Source organism: Chelon labrosus, assembly GCF_963514085.1.
Source record: "Chelon labrosus genome assembly, chromosome: 4".
Taxonomy (NCBI): domain Eukaryota; kingdom Metazoa; phylum Chordata; class Actinopteri; order Mugiliformes; family Mugilidae; genus Chelon; species Chelon labrosus.
Window position 1 is genome coordinate 25,805,016 of NC_140340.1, and position 19,173 is coordinate 25,824,188.

Sequence of the window (19,173 nt, forward strand, 5' to 3'; positions counted from 1 at the left end):
AGACGTCCAAAATCTATTTTAATTTTTTTATTATTGCAGTCTTCTTTTTAAATAGCAGTGATAATCTTCAAACAAGAGATAAAAGTCTGTTCCATTGCTTTAGGAACGAAGCAAACTACAAGCAAATTAGTAAACAAAGAAACAATGAAGGTTTTTTTTTTTTTTCACTCAAAATGAAGCACAACACAAATCCCACTACATGGACTGGTAAACATAGACTAAACAGATTTACAAAAGCATTTTTAAGAATATTTTCTTTACATAAGACCGCCAATTTGTCAATAACTGTTAAAACGACTCTTGGCTGATATGACATTGCTCAAATAATCCACTGAAGCTGATATTTCATTTTTAAATCATAACCCAAAACGTTAGGTTTATTCTGTGCAAATATACTGAATTGTTTGGGAATTTACACATTTATTTTTATTTTTGTTTATGCAGAAAGTTAATTGTTTTTATTTCAAATCACCCTGTTGCTTTAGAAGGTATTTGATTATGTACACTATATACAAACATGCACTGTCATAATTGCATCCCACCTCACAGTACATGGTTTTGCTTGTGCTTACTTTACAGAATCCTTTCACTGTAAACCGCTCTCATATAGGTTTAAGCTAGAACAAGAAAGCAATTTGGTCTCTTGAGATCAAGGCCCCTCTTTTGTTAAGCGCGCTGCAATTTGAAGCATTTCTACATTTGTAAATGATGTTGAGATGCAGGTGATGTGTTCAAAACAAAATCAAATTCATTACCTGCAATGAGTCACAACTATTCTTTCAATACTTAAATTATCAATGTTTTCTTGTTTAATGTAACTTCTGGAATCAGTATTAAATATATGCAACCTCAAGTGTGATTGAGGTTAATCAAAGGATTTTAAAGATTTAAAAAAAAGTCTCTTAAAACCAGACAGCACAAGAGATATGCTTTCAATGCACAGAGATTCTACAGTACATTTGAACAGCACTGGTGTTTCAAGTGCCATCAATGGTAAATGTTGGTAAAACTTGACCACTGGGAATAGCATGACATGTAAAAAGATTCAGTGGTATTCCCTTTTAAGAAAGCAAGGCAGGCTGGAAATTATGAATGGAGAGACCAACAGAGTTGTAACAGTGGTGCACAGTCAGTCTCACTGAAGAAAAAATAAAGAGGAGATTTGGAGGCACTCAGAAGACACGAATAACTTAAAAAAGCCTCAGTTACAACACGGCCGGAAATCAACCAGTTTTAACTAAAAACGAGCTCTTGATGATAATTTAGCTAGATTTAATAAACGCTTCTACACTCTTGTGCACAATCAAAGTTGTCTTGAAATCCTCATTTTCAGTCTTCCACAGAGACTTTCCAAAAGCCTGAACTCTTCATTTTTGCATCCCTTTTCTTAACCCAAGGATCAGGAAATGTTTCTTCGTCTCTCTCATGTCCGACAGGATGTGGTATACGCAGGATTCCAAAAGATGTCCAGTGTTAGAAAAGTAAAAATGGGAAAATGCACTGTTTTTTTCACAGGATGCAGTCTTGTCCCATGTTCTTTCCCCATCAGCTACGTAGCAAACTGTTGATAAAATGCCAGCTTGACCCTCTCGATGTGGTGGCACAGCTTGATGGCCGGACCCAGTTTTAGGTCCATGCACTCCTGCACTGTCGGGAGGTTCAGCAGCAGCAGCGCCTGTCCGTCAATCTCCTACAAAGAAGTATAGGTTCATATGAGATTCAGTTTCTTTCTTTAGCGTGTTTTTTTGGCTCAACTAACAGCAGATACAATACTAGTGTACTTACTGCAGCAGTGGAGAGTGAGCTCTCATCTTGAGTGGCTATTAAGGCGGTGAGTATTTCTTACCTGATCCAAGAAAATCCTTGCAAGAGGTGCACAGTCAGTGGTCCTGATGAAGCGAACCACATCAGTAACGCTCCACTCCAGGGGGCTGGTGTCCAAACACAACTTCTGAGGAGGCTCAGCCTTTGACGTCTATAAACATAGATAGGGTGAGTCAGACAGAAACTTTGAGATCCCCTGGCCGAAGTGTAAAATCTCAAAGCTCATTCTAACACTTACAATTGATGCTAGAAAGGGTATCAGACCTAAACATGTCATAAAAGAAACCCTGCTTTTTGAGTCTTGTCAGTTTCCTCATAAGCTTTTAAAAATGAGTAAAGGTCTGAGTGTAACAGCAGCTAGTGATAATACGGTGTCCCTAAAGGAGGATAAAGGGACACAATGTCATTTTGAAAGACTGTTTAAAATTGATGTTAGGTAGAGGAAGGCAGTTCAAGTATATGATCAAATCATCTGTTTTACTAGCCGAGTATTAATTACTAATGCACTGCCTGGAAACATTCATCAGAAATATTGCAAAAGTCTTAAATTTTCATTACCTTTGGTGAAGGAGGGTGATTCTCATCATCCGAAAATGAAGGTGAACGGGGTTTCCGGCGTCTACGTGTTGGCCTCGGTGTCGCCGGTGGCGAAGGGGAAGGTGTGGTGGGCTGAGATTTCCCAACTGACTGCTCAGAATCATCCTGCAGATCGTCCTGCATCTCAGAGCCAGAGTCTTCACTCAGGGAGTCATTTTCATCTAAGTCTTCCTCCTCTCCACTGCCCTGTGAACCAAAGATTTAAAAAAACTGCCTGTTAACACATATTGATACATCATTTAAGATAAAGCTTCTTGAATAAAATATGGGTCTTGTACCTGTGGAGATCCGGCAGGTGTGTTGTCAACTGAAGCTGAAGAACGTCTCTTTTTATGCACAAAGAGCTGCTTCCTCCTCTTCCTCCTCCGCCCTCTCCTCTTCACTCCACCCTCCAGATTGGAATGGCCCCCAGGTGGACGGCCAACACGTTTACTTTTCTTTTTTCCATAGTAATATGCTGGTAAAAAAGACAACAAACCTATTCTGATACTTGTATTCTTTAATGTTCTCACAGAAAGAGCAGTCTTTTGTCTGTTGCCTTAAAACTACCATCAGTTTCTTGGTGCAAACATATCAACAAATCTGTGACTTTGTGCCAACAAAATAATTCTACATGAGATGAAAGAGCACAATTTTAACACATTTTCGGCGAACAATGCCCGCTTATTCAATGCCCGCCAAAGGTTACTGCAATTAGTAAAATTCTAAAGCTCTGTCGGCCTGCTTCACAGAATATTTGTATTCCACTGAGCTTTCATGCACCCACTGATTATTTCTATTCATGAGCAGCATAAATGAAAAGAGCTGAAGGTGTCTGGGGAAAAAGGAGAAATGAGAGAGCTTTGTGCTAAATGACAACAAGTCCGAATAATGTTTTAAATTACGGTCACAACTGTCCGTCTACAAAGACTTTAAATAATAATATAAGAGGTTACAGTATGTTCAATCTCTATTTTGGTGAGAAATTTGTAAGAAATTTCTCTTTCTAGATAAATCCACCTCCACTGTAAATCACCTACTGTATTTGGTCTTGGTGAGGACAGAGCAGTTCTCCGAGCAGCGCTCCAAAACCATGCGAGGTCCAAACAGGTTCGGGCAGCACTCTAACTTAATGCAGGTTTTTCTGCAGAAGTCAGCCACACGGTCTGCAGTACGGACAATTTCCACTGTGGCTCGATAACTCTTTCCCTTGTACCTGATGTTTGGAAGAAAAAGCAGTTTTAAACAGATAGTAATAAATCTTTCCCATTCCATCAGAATGCGAAGTTGAAAAAATGGTAACGCCCCCAAAACAAATGACAAAACATAATGTAGATCTATGTTCATTTAAGATTTTATACGGTTGTCACAAGGTCTCTCTTAAAAGTAATGCAGATGCTGTCAGCTAAATCAGTGCTTCAGTGAAGTATCAGAAGCTTGTGCTGAGTTTCTTTGTGCAGCTATCCATTTTCATCTGTGCTTCTAGTACATCTTTAATTCAGTGTCGTCCACAAATAGGCCAGCTGTGAACACTTGTGCCATTACTGCAGGTTTTCTAAAGAGCTGGGTATTGTGAATTGAGGATTAAATGGTGTTTCTCCTTACTTGGCTTTGAGTGTCTCCCCATGGCCTTGCCAGCGGCTCTCCTGGTCAAGCTGCAGCTCTCTCAGAACACGGCTGGGCTTGTATGCCGAATTTATCAGCAGAGACAGTACCTGAATACAAGATGTGAATATAGGTGATCCACAGGTTTGAGGGTTAGGTATGTTGTTCTTTAGTAGCACATGTGCTTCATGTTAATATCAAAGGTATACACTGATCAACCACAACATTAAAATTACTGACAGGTGAAGTCAGTGGCGGGCCGTGTATTTTCCACCTAGGCCTTCAATGCCTTGCAACCTTATTCAAAACACCTCTTAATACAATCGTTGTGACGCCACTGCTATAGAAACTCACTTAGAACAATTCAAAAAGTCTCCCCTCACTCACTGCAGCCGCTGCGCTACAGCTGTGCACCAGCGTCACATACGTCAAGCTCGCAACACACGAACCGCTAACTTGGCTTAAACGGAGCGGCTCTCTGACCCTCCAATCAGTTGGCTACAGAGAAGGTCTAAGAATATGAATTTGAAATGTGATTGGTTAAAGTAACAGCGCCATTACAATCCATTTCAAGCTTCAGCTGCCTGCAGTTTTAGTAGTGAGGGCCCAGGCAGATTTCTTTGACTCCGGCAACACATAACGGCTGAAATATGATTGGATAAAAGCTCTAATGCAAAGTTATACTGCCAGAAGCACCGCAGCTGTGAAACAGCCAAGCCGTACAATGAAAAGAATAAGCTACTTGGAATAATTTAATAAAATTAATGGGAAAATATATAAATGTAAGTCAGTGATTTTGATAAAGTTTAGGCCAGCAGAGAAGGCTTTGCTGGTCCTGACAGTCCACCACTGGGTAAATTATATAACATTGACCATCTTGTGACAATGCACTGCTGGGAAACATTTGGACCTGGCATTCATGTGGACGTTACTTAGACATGTACCACCCACCGAGACCAGACCAGGCACCCCCACCCCATAGCAACTTAGAAACAACACAAAAAACATGAAAAACAGCACAAGGTGTTGACCTGGCCTTCAAATTCACTAGATCCCAAACTGATCAAATATCTGTGGGATGATCCACTGAGGCCCCTCCCCTCAACCCATAGGACCCAAAGACCCCCCACTAACAACATTCTGTTTCCAGACAGGACAGGACACCCTCAGAAGGCCCAAGTCCATTCTGATCAGCGTATAAGCACTTTGTCTTTATTGTACAGTATGTGTACACTAGTTAAACTGAGTGAGCCAATATGCTCACAGTGACAAAGCTAACCTGCAGATGTTTAGCATTGAAAACATTTGCAATGTTCTGCATGTTAGTTTATCAATAAATATCATAATATTTGCTGATTTGGCCTAAGCACAAATGTTTGTGTTGTTTAAACAAATCAGCAGAGGCTGATTGATCAAAAACCTGAATATTTGACAAAAATTTGGACTTGATGGCACATGGACTTACAATTTATCACCTGGGGACCATGAATGGCATTTTGAATCCAGTAACTGTTGATACATTTCGATTTAGGTTGAAAGTGGTGACCGAGACCATCAACTTTAATGTTTGTGTTTAAGGATTGTACTGTTGAGTGAACAGCTGGACAAGCATTCTCACCTCTTTGAGGACAAGGACACAATTTCCAGGGCCAATAAACTGAGGCAGCTCTGCGATGCGTCCCTTGTTAAGGTAAGGCCCTGAGAAACAACGGTGGTTGAAGTAGATCTTGGGACAGCAGTACTTCCCGTTGCCTTGCCCTGTAAAAGTTCGTAATATGACATAGAAATGATTGAACAAGGACAGACTACACACTCGATTGGAAGACAGAACATACCGTAGATCAGGACCCTAAGACCTGAGACATACGGACCTGTTTCAGACTGGTTTGCCATGTGCTGCTTGACAGCGTCAGGTGACGAAGACTTCGGTGGAGTTCTGCTGTAAAGTGATAAAAAAGTCCAATGTGGAAAGGCTGTTGGACTCAATTCGTTTAAGGCAATAAACCCACCCACATCCTGCCCTTCCTCTCATACTCACTGCTTCTCTGGCTGCACCACAGCAATCTTCCTTTCTTTCTCAACTGAAAAACAAAGAGAAACTAATGTGTGCACAGCCAGACTATTACATTCTGCCATTTATTCCGAGGTCAGGCTAAAATAAAAGCTGCATTGTGTTTGTCAGTGCTTTAGTAACAGTCTCATTAAAGCAGCTAACTGTGTAAAGATCCATGAGAGTGCACTGAGATGACTCATGCTGTATACCTGAGGGCTTGATGGGGTAGACGAGAGGATAGCCGTTTGTCTCACACCAGCTGACGGGGAAAATGTCCAGGGAGTCCACATGAACTATCAGCTCTGGCAGTGGCTGCTTCAGACCTGGGAAAAAGATACACACAGCTATAGCAAAAATCACTGCCAATACATAATAAGCAGAGATAAAGACATTACAGGCTCAGGTCTTACTGGCATGGATGCCAAATTTCTATCATTACTCATTGTACCTTAACTAGTGTTTTGGGCTATAACAATTACCCTTATAATCACATTGTATTTTAACTGCTATGGTGGCAACAGTACTAGTTATTTCACATCTTTTTCCACTCAGCCATTTTTGTGTTTGTTAATCTTAATTATTAGGTGCTAATCTCTTATTAATGTATAACTAACTGTAACTTTAGTAGTGGCTGCTGCATGTGTAGTCATGGACATAATGTTTACAAGGCTTAAACTAAACACATTAAGATGTGGAGTCTGAACTGTGAGACATTGCCTCTTTATGAGTTTATATGATTTCCAAAGCTGTAATCTTTCTGTGTCTCAGTCTCCTCCATGCTCAAATCAGAGGAAGAAAGAACGGCAGTTGATCAGCTTAGTTCATTCTCTACATGTCACTGTCACACGTGTGTTGTTGTCAGTTTTTATCTACTTTCTACCAAAGTAAACACATTCTTTCAGTGACCTATCTCACCTTCTAGGCTGAGCCAAAGGTATTGTCCTTTGACCCTGGTGACTGTTGCCACGTGAATGTTCTCAGGTGACAGTGGGTTGACAGCCTCTAGTCTCATGCCCTCTTTGAAGCTGTGGTCACACTGCTCCTGGTATGTAAACAGAGAGAGATGTCACACAGTGGAGGATGGTGGAGAGAGCTGGGTGAAAATTGTCCATTATGAAACATGACATTCAGTCTCTTTACTCCAAGAGGGAGAAAAGTCACAGTGGGGTTTTCATCCCTGGTATTCACTTAGGAAGTCAGTCACATGGGTAAAATCTGAGTTCCCACATTTGGCCATTTATGACAGTCAAATTACTGTGAAAGCAAAACATAAGCTTCTCTCGACTGTTAACGCTACAAGGTTGCAAACAGAATCAAACAATTCTTCCAGCAATAATGTTCAATAGCTGCAGTATTACAACAGTGAAAGTTCTGTTCAAGATGTGATTCCCAACATGAGATTGAGGCAGCACGGGTTTCTTGCTGCATCAGATTTATTCATGGGTCTGCTGTCTGACACTTGTGTTTCACACTATAGGCTGCTACAATTTTTAGGGGGATACTGAGAACTTTGTGTAAATTATCTGGTCCAGCATGGCAATAAGGCATACACAGTTGCAAATGCATAAAAAAGAGTGGATTTCATCATAATCCAATTAAATATATCTCTTAAGTGGTATGAAACTGTTGCTTGGATAATGGAACTTAAGTAAAAGAAGTGAGAGTTTATTCTGCCAGGGTAAAAAGACAGACTATACATCAAAGATGGGCGCATCCACTGGCTCTGAAAAGTGAAACCAATGCAGTGGCTCGAAGTGTATCACCAGTGATGGTTGCTACGAGCTGGCTCCAAAAATCTCTGGCTCCAGTTCAACACAATTCAATTTTATTTATATACCGTCGATAACAATTCAAACTGTGTCAAGATGCTTTGCAAAACATAGTCTGAAACCTGGAGAGCAAGCATGAAGGCGACGGTGGCAAGGAACAGGAGGAAATCTTGAGCAGAACCCAGCTCATATGGTGGGACCTATCTGCCTAAGGCCGGCCGGGTACTCCAATGGACTCCCATTCAGGAAAGTCAGTGAGTATTTTCCGTAAGTTAGTATTACGTCGTTAGCTAAAGTCATGAGTTCTAATCAGTGTGCTGGTTCTAAGTCAGATCCATCCTTCCTCCCCAGCTCCTATCTATTGTTCAAACATAGTCACTTCTGTCTCCAAAAAAAACAAAGACAAACTGGCGACAACCAAGTGTCAAACTTGAGACTTCAGAGCAGTAGTGCCCAAACCAATGGGTGACGTAACCGTGCCTACATCTCATCTTTTACAGATCTCATAAAGCAGTATGATAAATGCAGAAAACAATACATATAATCTTTATTTAGCAGGTCAATGGTCAGCATTGGGTAGTGGGTTATGGATTTCAAATGCAGTTTGACTTACAGCTGGGAAGCAATGCTGAGGAGCAGCCTCGGCCTCACACTGTTTCAAGTAATCCGCCCAGTCAAAGTCTGGACCCTGGTATCCTGTACAAGACAGAAAAATGAAAAGTGAGTCCAGATTGAGAGAAAAAAGGCAGCATCGAGCATCAGTGATCGAATCACTGTTACCATAAACCTTATAATAAAAGCTATTAAAAGGGGGAATTTGACAGAGCGAACCTGGTGGGGGGCTGAGAGGGAGCCCGTTTTTGAGGCTCCATTGATTAGGGAAGATCCCTGGACTGTCTCTGTGACACAGGACAGACCGCCCTGCACCCTCTGACTCCTTAGTGCCACGAAGGTCATCCATGGTCACCAGGAAGTACTGCTCATTGAACACCTGAAATACAGGATGTCATTTTGGGTCACTCAAATGATAGCTGTAAAGTTTTTACCATCTGTTTTCTCACACTAAAGCCTGAGTTAAGCTAATTGTAAAGTAAAGGAATGCTGCTGGGTCCACGGCTATAGCCGTGTTCAAACCTGTGAGGTCATCCTTTTTAGAAACAAATCTGTAAAGACGGTTTATTAATGAAAATATGAAAAATAAATAGTTAAATGGAGAAACAACCTTGCGACACAGAAAAAAGCAGCTAAGCTTTGATAAGAAAGTTACCTTGGTGACAGTGGCAGGCCTGATGGAAACAGGAACAGCAGGGTCAACAGCCTCCAGTTTCATCCCTTCCTTAAAAGAATGAGTAGCAATGGCAGGCTGATCCTGAAACAAACAAAACACACACATACATCTAAAGTTATTCCCATAAGCCCTGCTCTTTTAAAAGTTTCAGCCTCCAGTTCTGAGCTGAATGTGTCCAAACTCAATGCTTATTTCATAATTAGGAACTGGTGATTAAACAAAAAAGATAAAAAATGAGCAGTGCTGGCGGTACCTTTGCGAACTCTGCAGTCAGAGCTTCATCCTGAGGCAGGTCATTAATCCTCTGCCTCACCTCCTCCCACTCCTCCTCACTCCGCAGTGCTAACAGGTCTGAAAGAGATAAATACACACAAAAATCACCTGCTGAAGAGGTAACAGAGGTATTCTTTGATTATCAAGGATAAACTTTCTAATTTGAATGATGAGATGCCTTCACTTGACAAAATAATGCCTGTATGTCAGCTTGTTCTCTGGTCTAGACCTCCAAAAAAGTCAAGGTTTCTTCAACAAGACAAAAAGCTGCCCTCCAGAACTGTGCAACAATACAGAAACGTCTTATTAGAAGACACTAGGCTCCAGACTGCCTTATAAAAAAGGAAAATGTGTAGATTTAATAAAGCTGAACTTAAGTCCTTACCTATCATATAAAAATTCTTATATCTTCCATATTGTTTTAGGATAAAAACAAGTCATATATAAAGGCTTCCTTCCAGGTTCACGCTCAGTTTTACTGCTCACTATACCTGGTTATTAACTTCCTCAGTGTCAAGGTATTAAAAAAAACCTACATTTTAGCAATAAAAGCTTGTCGTTAAAATACCAATAAGCTTTAGCTGGAGAGGTAACTGACGGAAGATCAGCTGGGTCAGGAGAGATCTTCAGCCTCTGGTGCTTCTTCGGTCTTGCATAGTAACACTTTATTCACTTGAAGATTATTAGCAGATTGTGGTCCCGCAAACAATGATCTATCTAATCCAGCATGGAAAATTAATTAAGGTCTGGTGGGATACCAGCACTTTTAGAATAATAGTTGGATGTATTTTGTTAGAATGCATTTGTCAGAGAAAACTCAATGTGACAGTTTCAATTTATATTAAAAACATGCAGGTTTTCAACATAAATGAAACAGTGTGATAGCTAATCATTGAGATATACTAAATGATTAGCAGTCATGTAAAATTTCATTGTGTTTGCATTGGGAGAAAATCTAGACATCTTGATATCAATTTTCCTTTCTTTAAAATAAAGAAAAAGGGGCCCATGTCAGTGCTGCTGACCTGAAGGAGGCCTGAGGGTGCAGCCGTGCTCTTTGGCCCAGCCGGGTGGGTGTAGACGTGGGTGGAGATAAAAGAGCCAGAGGGTTGCCGGTGTGTCTGGGAGGCCCTCTGTGCCTACAAGGCGTAGCTTCAGCCTTCCTCCAACGTTCTCCTCAACCTCAGCAGCCCAGGCCAGCCCCGGGTCAACACTGTCCTGGAGCTCCACATAGCAACCAGCACACAGAAGATCCACCGGGTCTCTACCACGCTGAGGCTGGAAGAGGTCGAGGGGTGGTAAGTGAGAAGTGGACAGCACACACACACAAAGTATTTGCACAAACATAAATAAGCACGCGCCTAGGCTAGGAGAGGAATTTGTGCTGGAGAGAATGCGCAGCATGACGAAGTGGCAGAACTGAAGCACAGTGACTGAAAGCTAACTAATGGCTCTGAAGAATTTCACAGGCTGCTCCTACAGCAAATTTGTTTTCAGCAGCACAGCCTTGGTGGCGTAAACAAAAGCTCACAGTATTGTATTTTGACTTAGACTTGGAACTCCATGCAGGGCACATGCCAGACTTTATGATAGATAAAAATATGATTTTCTTCAACTTCCGAATTAATTAAATGTAACTTGAAGTGTTTAGCAAGTTAAATCTGCACTATAGAGAATGGAAATACAGTAAAACTAAATTGTTGTACTGGATGAGTGTGTGCATGTCAAGACTGTAGAGATTCTAATCACCTGAGGGTATAAACTCTCAGTGTGGTGTTTTGATATGCCAGTATTTAGTGAACAAGCCTCACCACTTGAACAACAATGGTCTGACTAAAATAATAATGCCATAAACTAAAATTGTCAAATTAATCAAATCTGTACTAGATCTGTCATAGAGAGGATTATTCTTAGCTCAGACAGAGACAAAGGCTAAGCCCCACTCTGGGTGTGAGTAGCTTCTGAAGAAGGGCCACTGCTCCGTTCTCATTCCTTACCAATTCCAGCAGGTTGGCAGGAGCACTGCACTCCTCAGCCAAGGCCTTTTCCAGAAGAGGTTCCCAGTCCTGATGCTTCTCACGCACACCTGAGGTGGATTTCCACAGAAATTCATCATACGTAACAGATTATCTAACATCTTTGCCGTGTACGATACTGAAAAAAATCAAGTATTTCAGTTTCAGTTTCACTATTTCTTATAATAATATTTCTTATTTGAGCAAGTCCATATAACATAACAACATGTATGTGCTAATTAGGTCAATATTAACTGAAAAAGTACGTAGAATTTTTCTGACAAAACTGTTGCAGCAGCATATCAGGACAGACAGAACTATTCATCACTCTGAACAAAAGTGCAATCAGATGAGCTCTACTATTAAACTACAATTTGAAAACATGCATGCGGTACAAAAACATAAAGTGTTTCCTCTTCAGTACAGAGTCTGTCCAACCATCGCATCTGTCCTTGAAGCACTTTAAAAAAAATGAACTTGAACTATTGAAATTCCCAGCACATTCATTCTTTGAGCTTATTCAGAATCAATCTGCTCTAACTCCACCTACAACAGCTCAAAAACACGCCATGCCACCCCCAGCCATGCCTCACCCTCAGGTGGCCTCATGCTCTTCCCATGCTGCCGGCTCCAGCCCAGAGGGTGGAGATCTGCCGTCATGATGTCACACCAGAAGTCGGCGCGGCGGTCGTCCTGGTATCCCTCATAGCGTAGCAGCAGCAGCTGGCCACATGTGGTGATGATGTTGGCCACCCAGTAAGGGTTGTCTGCCTCTGAGCGTACACATACCTCCAGCTTCATGCCTGGAGTCAGTCCTGTCTGGAGGCCCTGGTCCACCTGATACACAGACAGAAAACAATCATTGAAATCTACAGAAGAAAATTCAATTACACCACGTTTTAATTTGAACTGCTGCTGTTTACACATAAATCTTGATTTAGTGACTGATTTACAGATTAGTAGGGATTTTATCAGCGGACGCATACAATACGTTTGAGTCATATGTTCAGGTTTAATACAGAAACTGAAAGCAACTAACAGTCACCAGAGAGTAAGAGTAAGGCCTTTACACAGAGGATTAGTAACTGATTATGAATCTACTACATGTGTATCTACTGATGTGTAGTAGGTGTGAAGGTTATCAGCACCCACATGTTTGAAGCTGTGATGGGGCACAGACACGGCTCCAGTCTCCTCCAGGTAATCATCCCAGTTAAAGTCAGGCGCATCCTGAGCAGAGTCTCCATCTGGAACACGCACAAAAACACATTTTTCTTTTCCAAGCTGCTTTCCAGCATTTTTATCTTACTCGTTTCACATAGAGTGTTTCTTACCAGACTCCAGTGTCTCCTGACTCATGCTGGTGCCCCCTCAAGGCCAAGACTAGGAGCTCTGAGGAGGAACAGAGGAGGAGGATTATTTTCTAGCGAGAGTAGCACTGGTCCAAAACTTTGGTGAGAGAGAGAAGAAAACAGAAATGAAACTATTGCACCCATCTCACAGTCATCTGTAGCACACTGTTTCTGTGTCGGGTTAATCAAGTCGCTGCTGTTAGGTGCCAAAACCATCCTCAACAACTATAATGTGAAACTGGTGATGCTGCTGCCTTAACAGCCCATGCAGCAGTACACAAGTCAAATTGTATTTGCACAATTTCATGCAAAGTAATAATAATAATAATAATAATAACTTTATTTATATAGCACCTTTCCAAAACAAGTTACAAGGTGCTGTACAAAAACAGCAGAAATAAAACAGGTCAGATGCCTAGCAACAATCATAATAAAACCATCAAGAGAAATAAAATTGGAAGTAAAATTTAAAATTTAAAATCACCCACCCACAACAAAGTAATCATACAATGATAAAACAAAATTATAAAACAAAATTAAGAAAAGGCCAATTGATAAAGGTGAGTTTTAAGAAGAGATTTAAAAGAAGCCACTGAGCTCGCCTGCCTGAGATCGCCGGGCAGGGAGTTCCACAGCTGTGGAGCATGGACAGCAAAGGCCCGGTCACCTTTAGTGACAAGACGGGACCTCGGGACCGTAAGCAGGGCTGCGCCGGCGGATCTCAGGCAGCGCTCAGGCTCGTATGATAAAAGCAGGTCACGGATGTAGGCAGGAGCCTGACCATGCAGGGCTTTAAAAACAAGTAGTAAAATCTTAAAATCAATTCTAAAACTCAGTGCTGGAAGCTGTGATCAAAGCTACACATAATTAAAATCCTTGCACTGGCTAACAAGCGCAGAAACCTGCAACACCAGGTCAAACGGCAGAACCAAGAAAAACAGCCGTCATTTACAAATATCATTTCAAGGCCAAAAAGAAATTAATTAGCATTTGAAATTCCTAAATAAAATAAAATAAAATAAATAAGGACAGCCCGATAATAGAGCTGCCAAATCTTTAGCAAAGTTACAACATTAATATTCAAAGTGCTTCTATCTGGTCCTGGGCTTAAAAGCAAAGTAACACACCAGATGGTATGTGATAGCCGGAAAATATATGAAACTATGCTAATCTCATGCAGCCTCACCTCTATTTGTGAAATTCATTTGGGTTTATCTTTTTTAGAAAACATAATCATATGCCCTTTTCCTGCTTCGAGGTGAAGATTCAAACAGAACTTGAACTGACGTGGATGTGGACACACGCATCAAGCTTTGACACATGGAACTGGCCCACAGCATTGTGGAGAGCAGATGAAATAAGTTAATACAACAAGAGAGATGGCATGAATGAGTAAGAGGGGAATCGCTGGGCGTGACGACAGCGGAGAGCGTGCTGTATGGGATGCTGATGGTAGCTGCTCTGTCACCACAGCTCCATTCAACTGCCCTGTCAAGCTCGTCTTTGTCACATCTGACGTCTCTATTAAAGCCAGGGCCGCCGTCAGAAGCCACCCCCCCCTCGACCACCGGACTGCCACTGCGACCCCCGTGCTCCGCCGGGATCAGCGCCGCCTTTCACCCACGACCCTGCCCCAGACTCCCTCTGTCATTCTCCCCCCCTCCCTCTGACACACACACACCAGAGGGCCTCATTGTTCCAGAGGGGTCACACTCCTAACACAAGAGAGGGGGGAAAAAAAGATTGGAGGACGAGAAATACAAACTAAAAGTTAAGAGGCAGCATCACCAACTGCTGATGCTCAGCTTACATATTAGAGCATTTATGAATTCATGGAAGAAACGGATTGTTTGAGCTTTCATATTGGCGTCGAAACAATACGTCGAAAATTCACTGGAGCCCCACCAGGTCAGGAGAGTAACTGATAAAGGCGGCAAAAGTTTTGGTCCAAGACTTGCCGAGTAGTTGAGGTCATGTATGCAGAAATATGGTGGATGTAAGTTATCCTAACACAAATTTGGCAAGCTTTCGAGTTTTGTCTCTTCCAGGCTGTGAGTCTGTGAATCTCTCACAAGCACTTAACACCAAACTTTTTAGGGATTCAAGAAAAGCTTGGGGCAGAAAAAAAAAAAAAAGATGTTTGTGGTTTCCATGTTGTTTCCACATTAAACATAAAAGCACATGAACACACCGAGTTTGGACAAACAAATTCCAAACTCGGGAAATATAGTCCATTCAAGAATCATGTGAATGCATCATATGCTTTGTAGTCTTGTCTACCAACAAAACCATGAGACTTTCTTCGATGTGAATATCATTGCATTTCAATGTTGTGTCTATGTGAATGAATTTGTTGTGACCTCAACAAAATAAAACTGAAACGGCGTCTCGGTTGTTTCAAATTGGTATACTGACGGCAACACTTCCGACAACTACCTTTTTAAATATACAATCTTCCATTATTTGCTCTAAATTGTTTGACAGCTCGAGGTGTTGCTTTCTGCAGCCCTTAAGCCTCAGCTCGCACAGGCAGACAGGAAGAAAAGCAACTTCCCCTGTTTCACATACAGCTAGCAGTCTGTGTGGACCACAGCTAACTGCAGTCTGTCTGAGTCTTTCTGCAGCACCCAAGACTCTGACTGAACCTGAAAGAGAAAGGGCCAAATGTGAACACACACACACACACACACACACACAAAACAAGCACCCCTGCATCCTCTTTACAAGCACTTTCTGAATCATATCCTCATCAGCACTTAGCATGCCAGCGAGCGTTTCTAAAGAAGGCTCTGATGTCCCTTGGTGGGAAATGCAATCTGACAAGATACACATTCACACACAGTGCAGCTTTTCTAGAAAGCAAAATCAAAGTCAACTTACAACAAAATAAATTGAACTGCTGAACATTTTCTTAAACACTACCTACAGTAAATGTAGATGATGCAGTGGATGATTTCACATTATAAGCAGTAATGTGGCAGAAAATAAGGAAGAACAACAAAGTCTCCTGTCAGCGTTCACACTCTGACACTTACCATACTTTACACTTATTTGTTTTCTTTATTTTTAGCATCCTTTAAATCACCATAAAGGGTGACATGAACGTGCACAAGTAGTAGCTACCACTAAATCATGCAGGTACCTTTAGTTTTATTGATTCAGTTTTGTTTGTGGTGTTCAAAGCAATGCTATATTTTAAAATGTGTCATGAAAATGTTTTAAACTCGTTTAACTTGAACCATTTCTTTGGTTAACAAAAGTAGTTCCAATAAAAACAGTCCAATCGGTCAACTATTAGACTATTGTCATCAGCAGGGACATCATTTTAACAAAAATGGTGTTGCTGCTGAATATTGTAAATACACACTCAGTTGCCAGTTCATTAGGTACACAAACGAAAACAGAGGCATTCTAATATAAACAGTCCTGCAGTAAATCTTAAAGAAAAAAAAAATGCACATTTCCTTCACCACACACATAAAAAAATAATAATAAAACTATATATTGGAGTATGTTGTCATTGCATAGCGGCACGTCAAGCGGAGCAGCGCTGCCAGTGGATCACTCAAGTTGCACAATAGGGAAGTTAAGGGCCAGATGAATAATAGGTTGCACTAAGTCGTGCAACGTGACTGATGAAAAATACAAAATAAAAATATAAACCTAACGAGAAGCATCAGCTTTTGAATTTCCAATCAATTTTTTAAAAAAATGCAATTAGTTTGTGTCGCCTGTTTGGCAATAGCTTCACAGAAACACAAATCGGATGAGGTCGTGCAACCTTCATTATGTAAGACCTCGACATTATAAATACACTGAGTTGTCCGAGGCTAAATTACTGGGAATTTCCACACATTCCTTAAATTGCAGTTTAAGATTGCACCGTTTGTTCGGACTGACCGCAGCGTTCAAAACAGAGATGGGCCATCAACGCAATGGCTTTGCAGAAAGGGAGAGAGAGAGAGAGATAGAGAGACTACAGCGCCGAGGGTCTAACTTTCACACTGAGCACAACATGATACGTACCGATTGAGAAAATTATTAAATTGCGGGCTGATAAATAAAGATACGAGCCTAAGGCGTGTAACGGCCGTGCGGGACTCTTTCTGGACACATGGTAAAATCGCCAGTGTCCGAGTCAAGTTACTGAACGTCACGGCTTGAGCAATAGGAGCAGGCTGACGAGCAATAAGGGCGCTTACACTCGACCGAACCCGACTCATCTTTTTGAGAGACGGGAAAAAAGACGAATGCACCACCACCGCACAAAACACCCTTAGGAATTTGTAACTAACAACACACCGTATGTGAATATTTAGTCGCAAAATTCGCCCCTTACCGCTAAGTAGTTTTTCCAAGTCGGTTTTTTAGATGCCGTTCCTCTCCGCCTGCTCGCTCGCAGCAGTGTTAATCCAGCGTGAATAAAAAACCGGAGCCCCGGTTCAACCTTTCAAAGTAAGACGTTAACCACAGCCGGAGTTACGAGCCGTCGCCTAAGCAACAAGCGGGAGCTTCTTTTTCTACGTTGAGGATTAAATCTAGACACTTCCGGTATCGCGCTAGCTGCGGCTCGTGAGCTTTACGCAGTTCTCGTCCACGACCTCATTCCAATATGGCACAAATGGCCACTGCGCATGTTCTGCCGCCTATATGAGCCTGGCTACATCACACCGACTTCCATCTTCACACACACAATAAAATATCACACAACCAGAGTCAAGACTAAAATCTCTTACACGCTGGAAAGAAATGGGGGGAAAAGGCCAAGTGTTTACAGCTCGCGTTCGTTCGCATAGTCAGGGAGGGTGAGCCCTGCGAGTCGTCAAAGCCGTGTATCCCCAGCGGAATCAACACTTAGTTAAAGGTTGAGCTGCAATTAATTGAACATATAATCGACCCACTTTCGATAAGTGTTTTAATTTTTTTTATCGCAGAAAAAGCAGTTCGTTCTGTGATGAAGTAGCGTGTATCGTGTTATTGAAGATGACCTCGACTTGCTTTATTTCCTTCCACTGTGATATTTGCAAAGTAAATAAAATACCCACGCACTGCGCGACGCAAAGCTGAATGAGTCAATACTTTTCAGTCAACCACAATAACGCCTGCATTAAAAATCTATATGTCATTGCTGATACACGGTACTTGTGCTGCACAGGGATGTCAAGCCGTTTTTTTTTTTTTTCGTTTTTTTTTTTTTTTTGGAAGAGAGGGCGGGAGAAACTGCTGGAAATATGCGTTGACACTGTGAGTGCAACCCTCCAAGTCCACATATTCGCTCTAATAAACGCGTTTTCTTTATGAAATAAGTGCATTTGTCGAAAGCCTCTCTCGCAGCCTTCAAACCTAATCCGTTGTCTGAAACAGATTTTTTTTTTCGCTCATTGGGACCATATACTGCCTCAGATAATCCTCCACAATAGACCAACCCTTTCTTTGGATGCGTATTATAACAAAAGAAAAAAAAAAAGCATAAACGGGGATTTCTTTTTCGTGCTTTCAGGTGGAAACAATGCAATAAAATTTCGGCTACAGAAAAGCGATCGGATCTTGCAGTCGAAACATTCGGAAAGCATTTTGAATAAATCAAAAGGGGGCAGGCATTTATTCACATATCTATTCAGTCATTTTTGTTGAAGTGTAGAGGTGCTTGTACTGTGAACCTTTCCATTACACGGGAAATATTAAGAAATTATGCTTACTAAATAAAGGTTTAAAATTATTTTTATTTTATTTTTTGGACTGTGACATTTTTGGATCATGACATTGGTCAACTGTGTTCTGTAATTTTCCTTATTTTTTTTATTTTCTTTTTAATTTTTTTGTTAAAAAGACCTACAACTTCAATGCTCCATTGGGCTAAAGGCTTAAACTGTTGGTGCTGCTTGCCGTTTCTTGTTTTGTGTTTGTTCACAGCCTACACCCTGCAGCAGGCAGTGGGATACCGCTGGAGACAGAGGACGGGTCGTGAAAGGCTTGAGCGCTGCAAGAATGTGTTCCTCGCCTGTCGTCTGAGGACGGGGAGTTGCAATGTACTCACCTGACCGGATGGTGGCAGCATTGGCACTTAGAAATACTCTGGCGACTTTTTACAGGACAATGTCACCATGCACAATTCTTTCAACATCATATACACTCTCTTGTCCAAACCTTAGGGACTCTAGTGAATACGGATCCATCCTAACATAACAGTCCTACACTAAATCCCCATTTATAACTGTTATAATGTTCAGTTTATGATGAAGCACCGTCAGAAAGGTGGTGATTTGACTGATCGTTTTGGAGGCTGCAGTTTGTGGGGCCCTTAAACTGGATAGAATTAAACACAAAAGTGTTTCTGTTATTTAGCCTAGCCCACTGACTACAATAGACATTACAGTTCAATAGTACTACAAACCACAGCCTCCAAAATGAAAACATA

The 19,173-nt window shown here is 41.4% G+C and overlaps 1 protein-coding gene across 2 annotated transcripts; it reads right to left on the reverse strand.

Annotated features, from left to right (window-relative positions):
- Positions 1-59: 59 nt before the first annotated feature.
- Positions 60-17,160, reverse strand: sfmbt1 (Scm like with four mbt domains 1). Of its 2 annotated transcripts, XM_084543584.1 has the most exons (21): positions 17,095-17,160; positions 12,738-12,795; positions 12,556-12,650; positions 11,997-12,240; positions 11,386-11,474; positions 10,414-10,666; positions 9,369-9,466; positions 9,095-9,196; positions 8,659-8,818; positions 8,441-8,523; positions 6,974-7,100; positions 6,268-6,381; positions 6,044-6,086; positions 5,877-5,944; positions 5,624-5,763; positions 4,006-4,115; positions 3,441-3,616; positions 2,700-2,878; positions 2,383-2,607; positions 1,847-1,975; positions 60-1,690 (listed from the first exon to the last, which is right to left on the reverse strand). In XM_084543584.1, the coding sequence occupies exons 2-21, from the start codon at positions 12,760-12,762 to the stop codon at positions 1,550-1,552; spliced, it is 2,601 nt and encodes an 866-aa protein (XP_084399710.1). In that variant the 5' UTR covers positions 12,763-12,795; positions 17,095-17,160; the 3' UTR covers positions 60-1,549. The 2 variants fall into 2 exon arrangements, with proteins under 2 accessions (XP_084399710.1, XP_084399709.1); XM_084543583.1 differs by lacking the exon at positions 17,095-17,160 and having other exon boundaries at positions 11,997-13,031.
- Positions 17,161-19,173: the final 2,013 nt, after the last annotated feature.

Excerpts from the sequence above, each read along its gene's own strand:
- sfmbt1 (XM_084543583.1), bottom strand. The coding sequence starts at position 12,405 with ATGACTCAAACGTATTGTATGCGTCCGCTGATAAAATCCCTACTAATC. Across the intron at positions 10,667-11,385 it reads CTGCCAACCTGCTGGAATTG|CCTCAGCGTGGTAGAGACCC; the intron begins GTAAGGAATGAG and ends GACCTCTTCCAG. Across the intron at positions 6,087-6,267 it reads CTACCCCATCAAGCCCTCAG|TTGAGAAAGAAAGGAAGATT; the intron begins GTATACAGCATG and ends TTTGTTTTTCAG.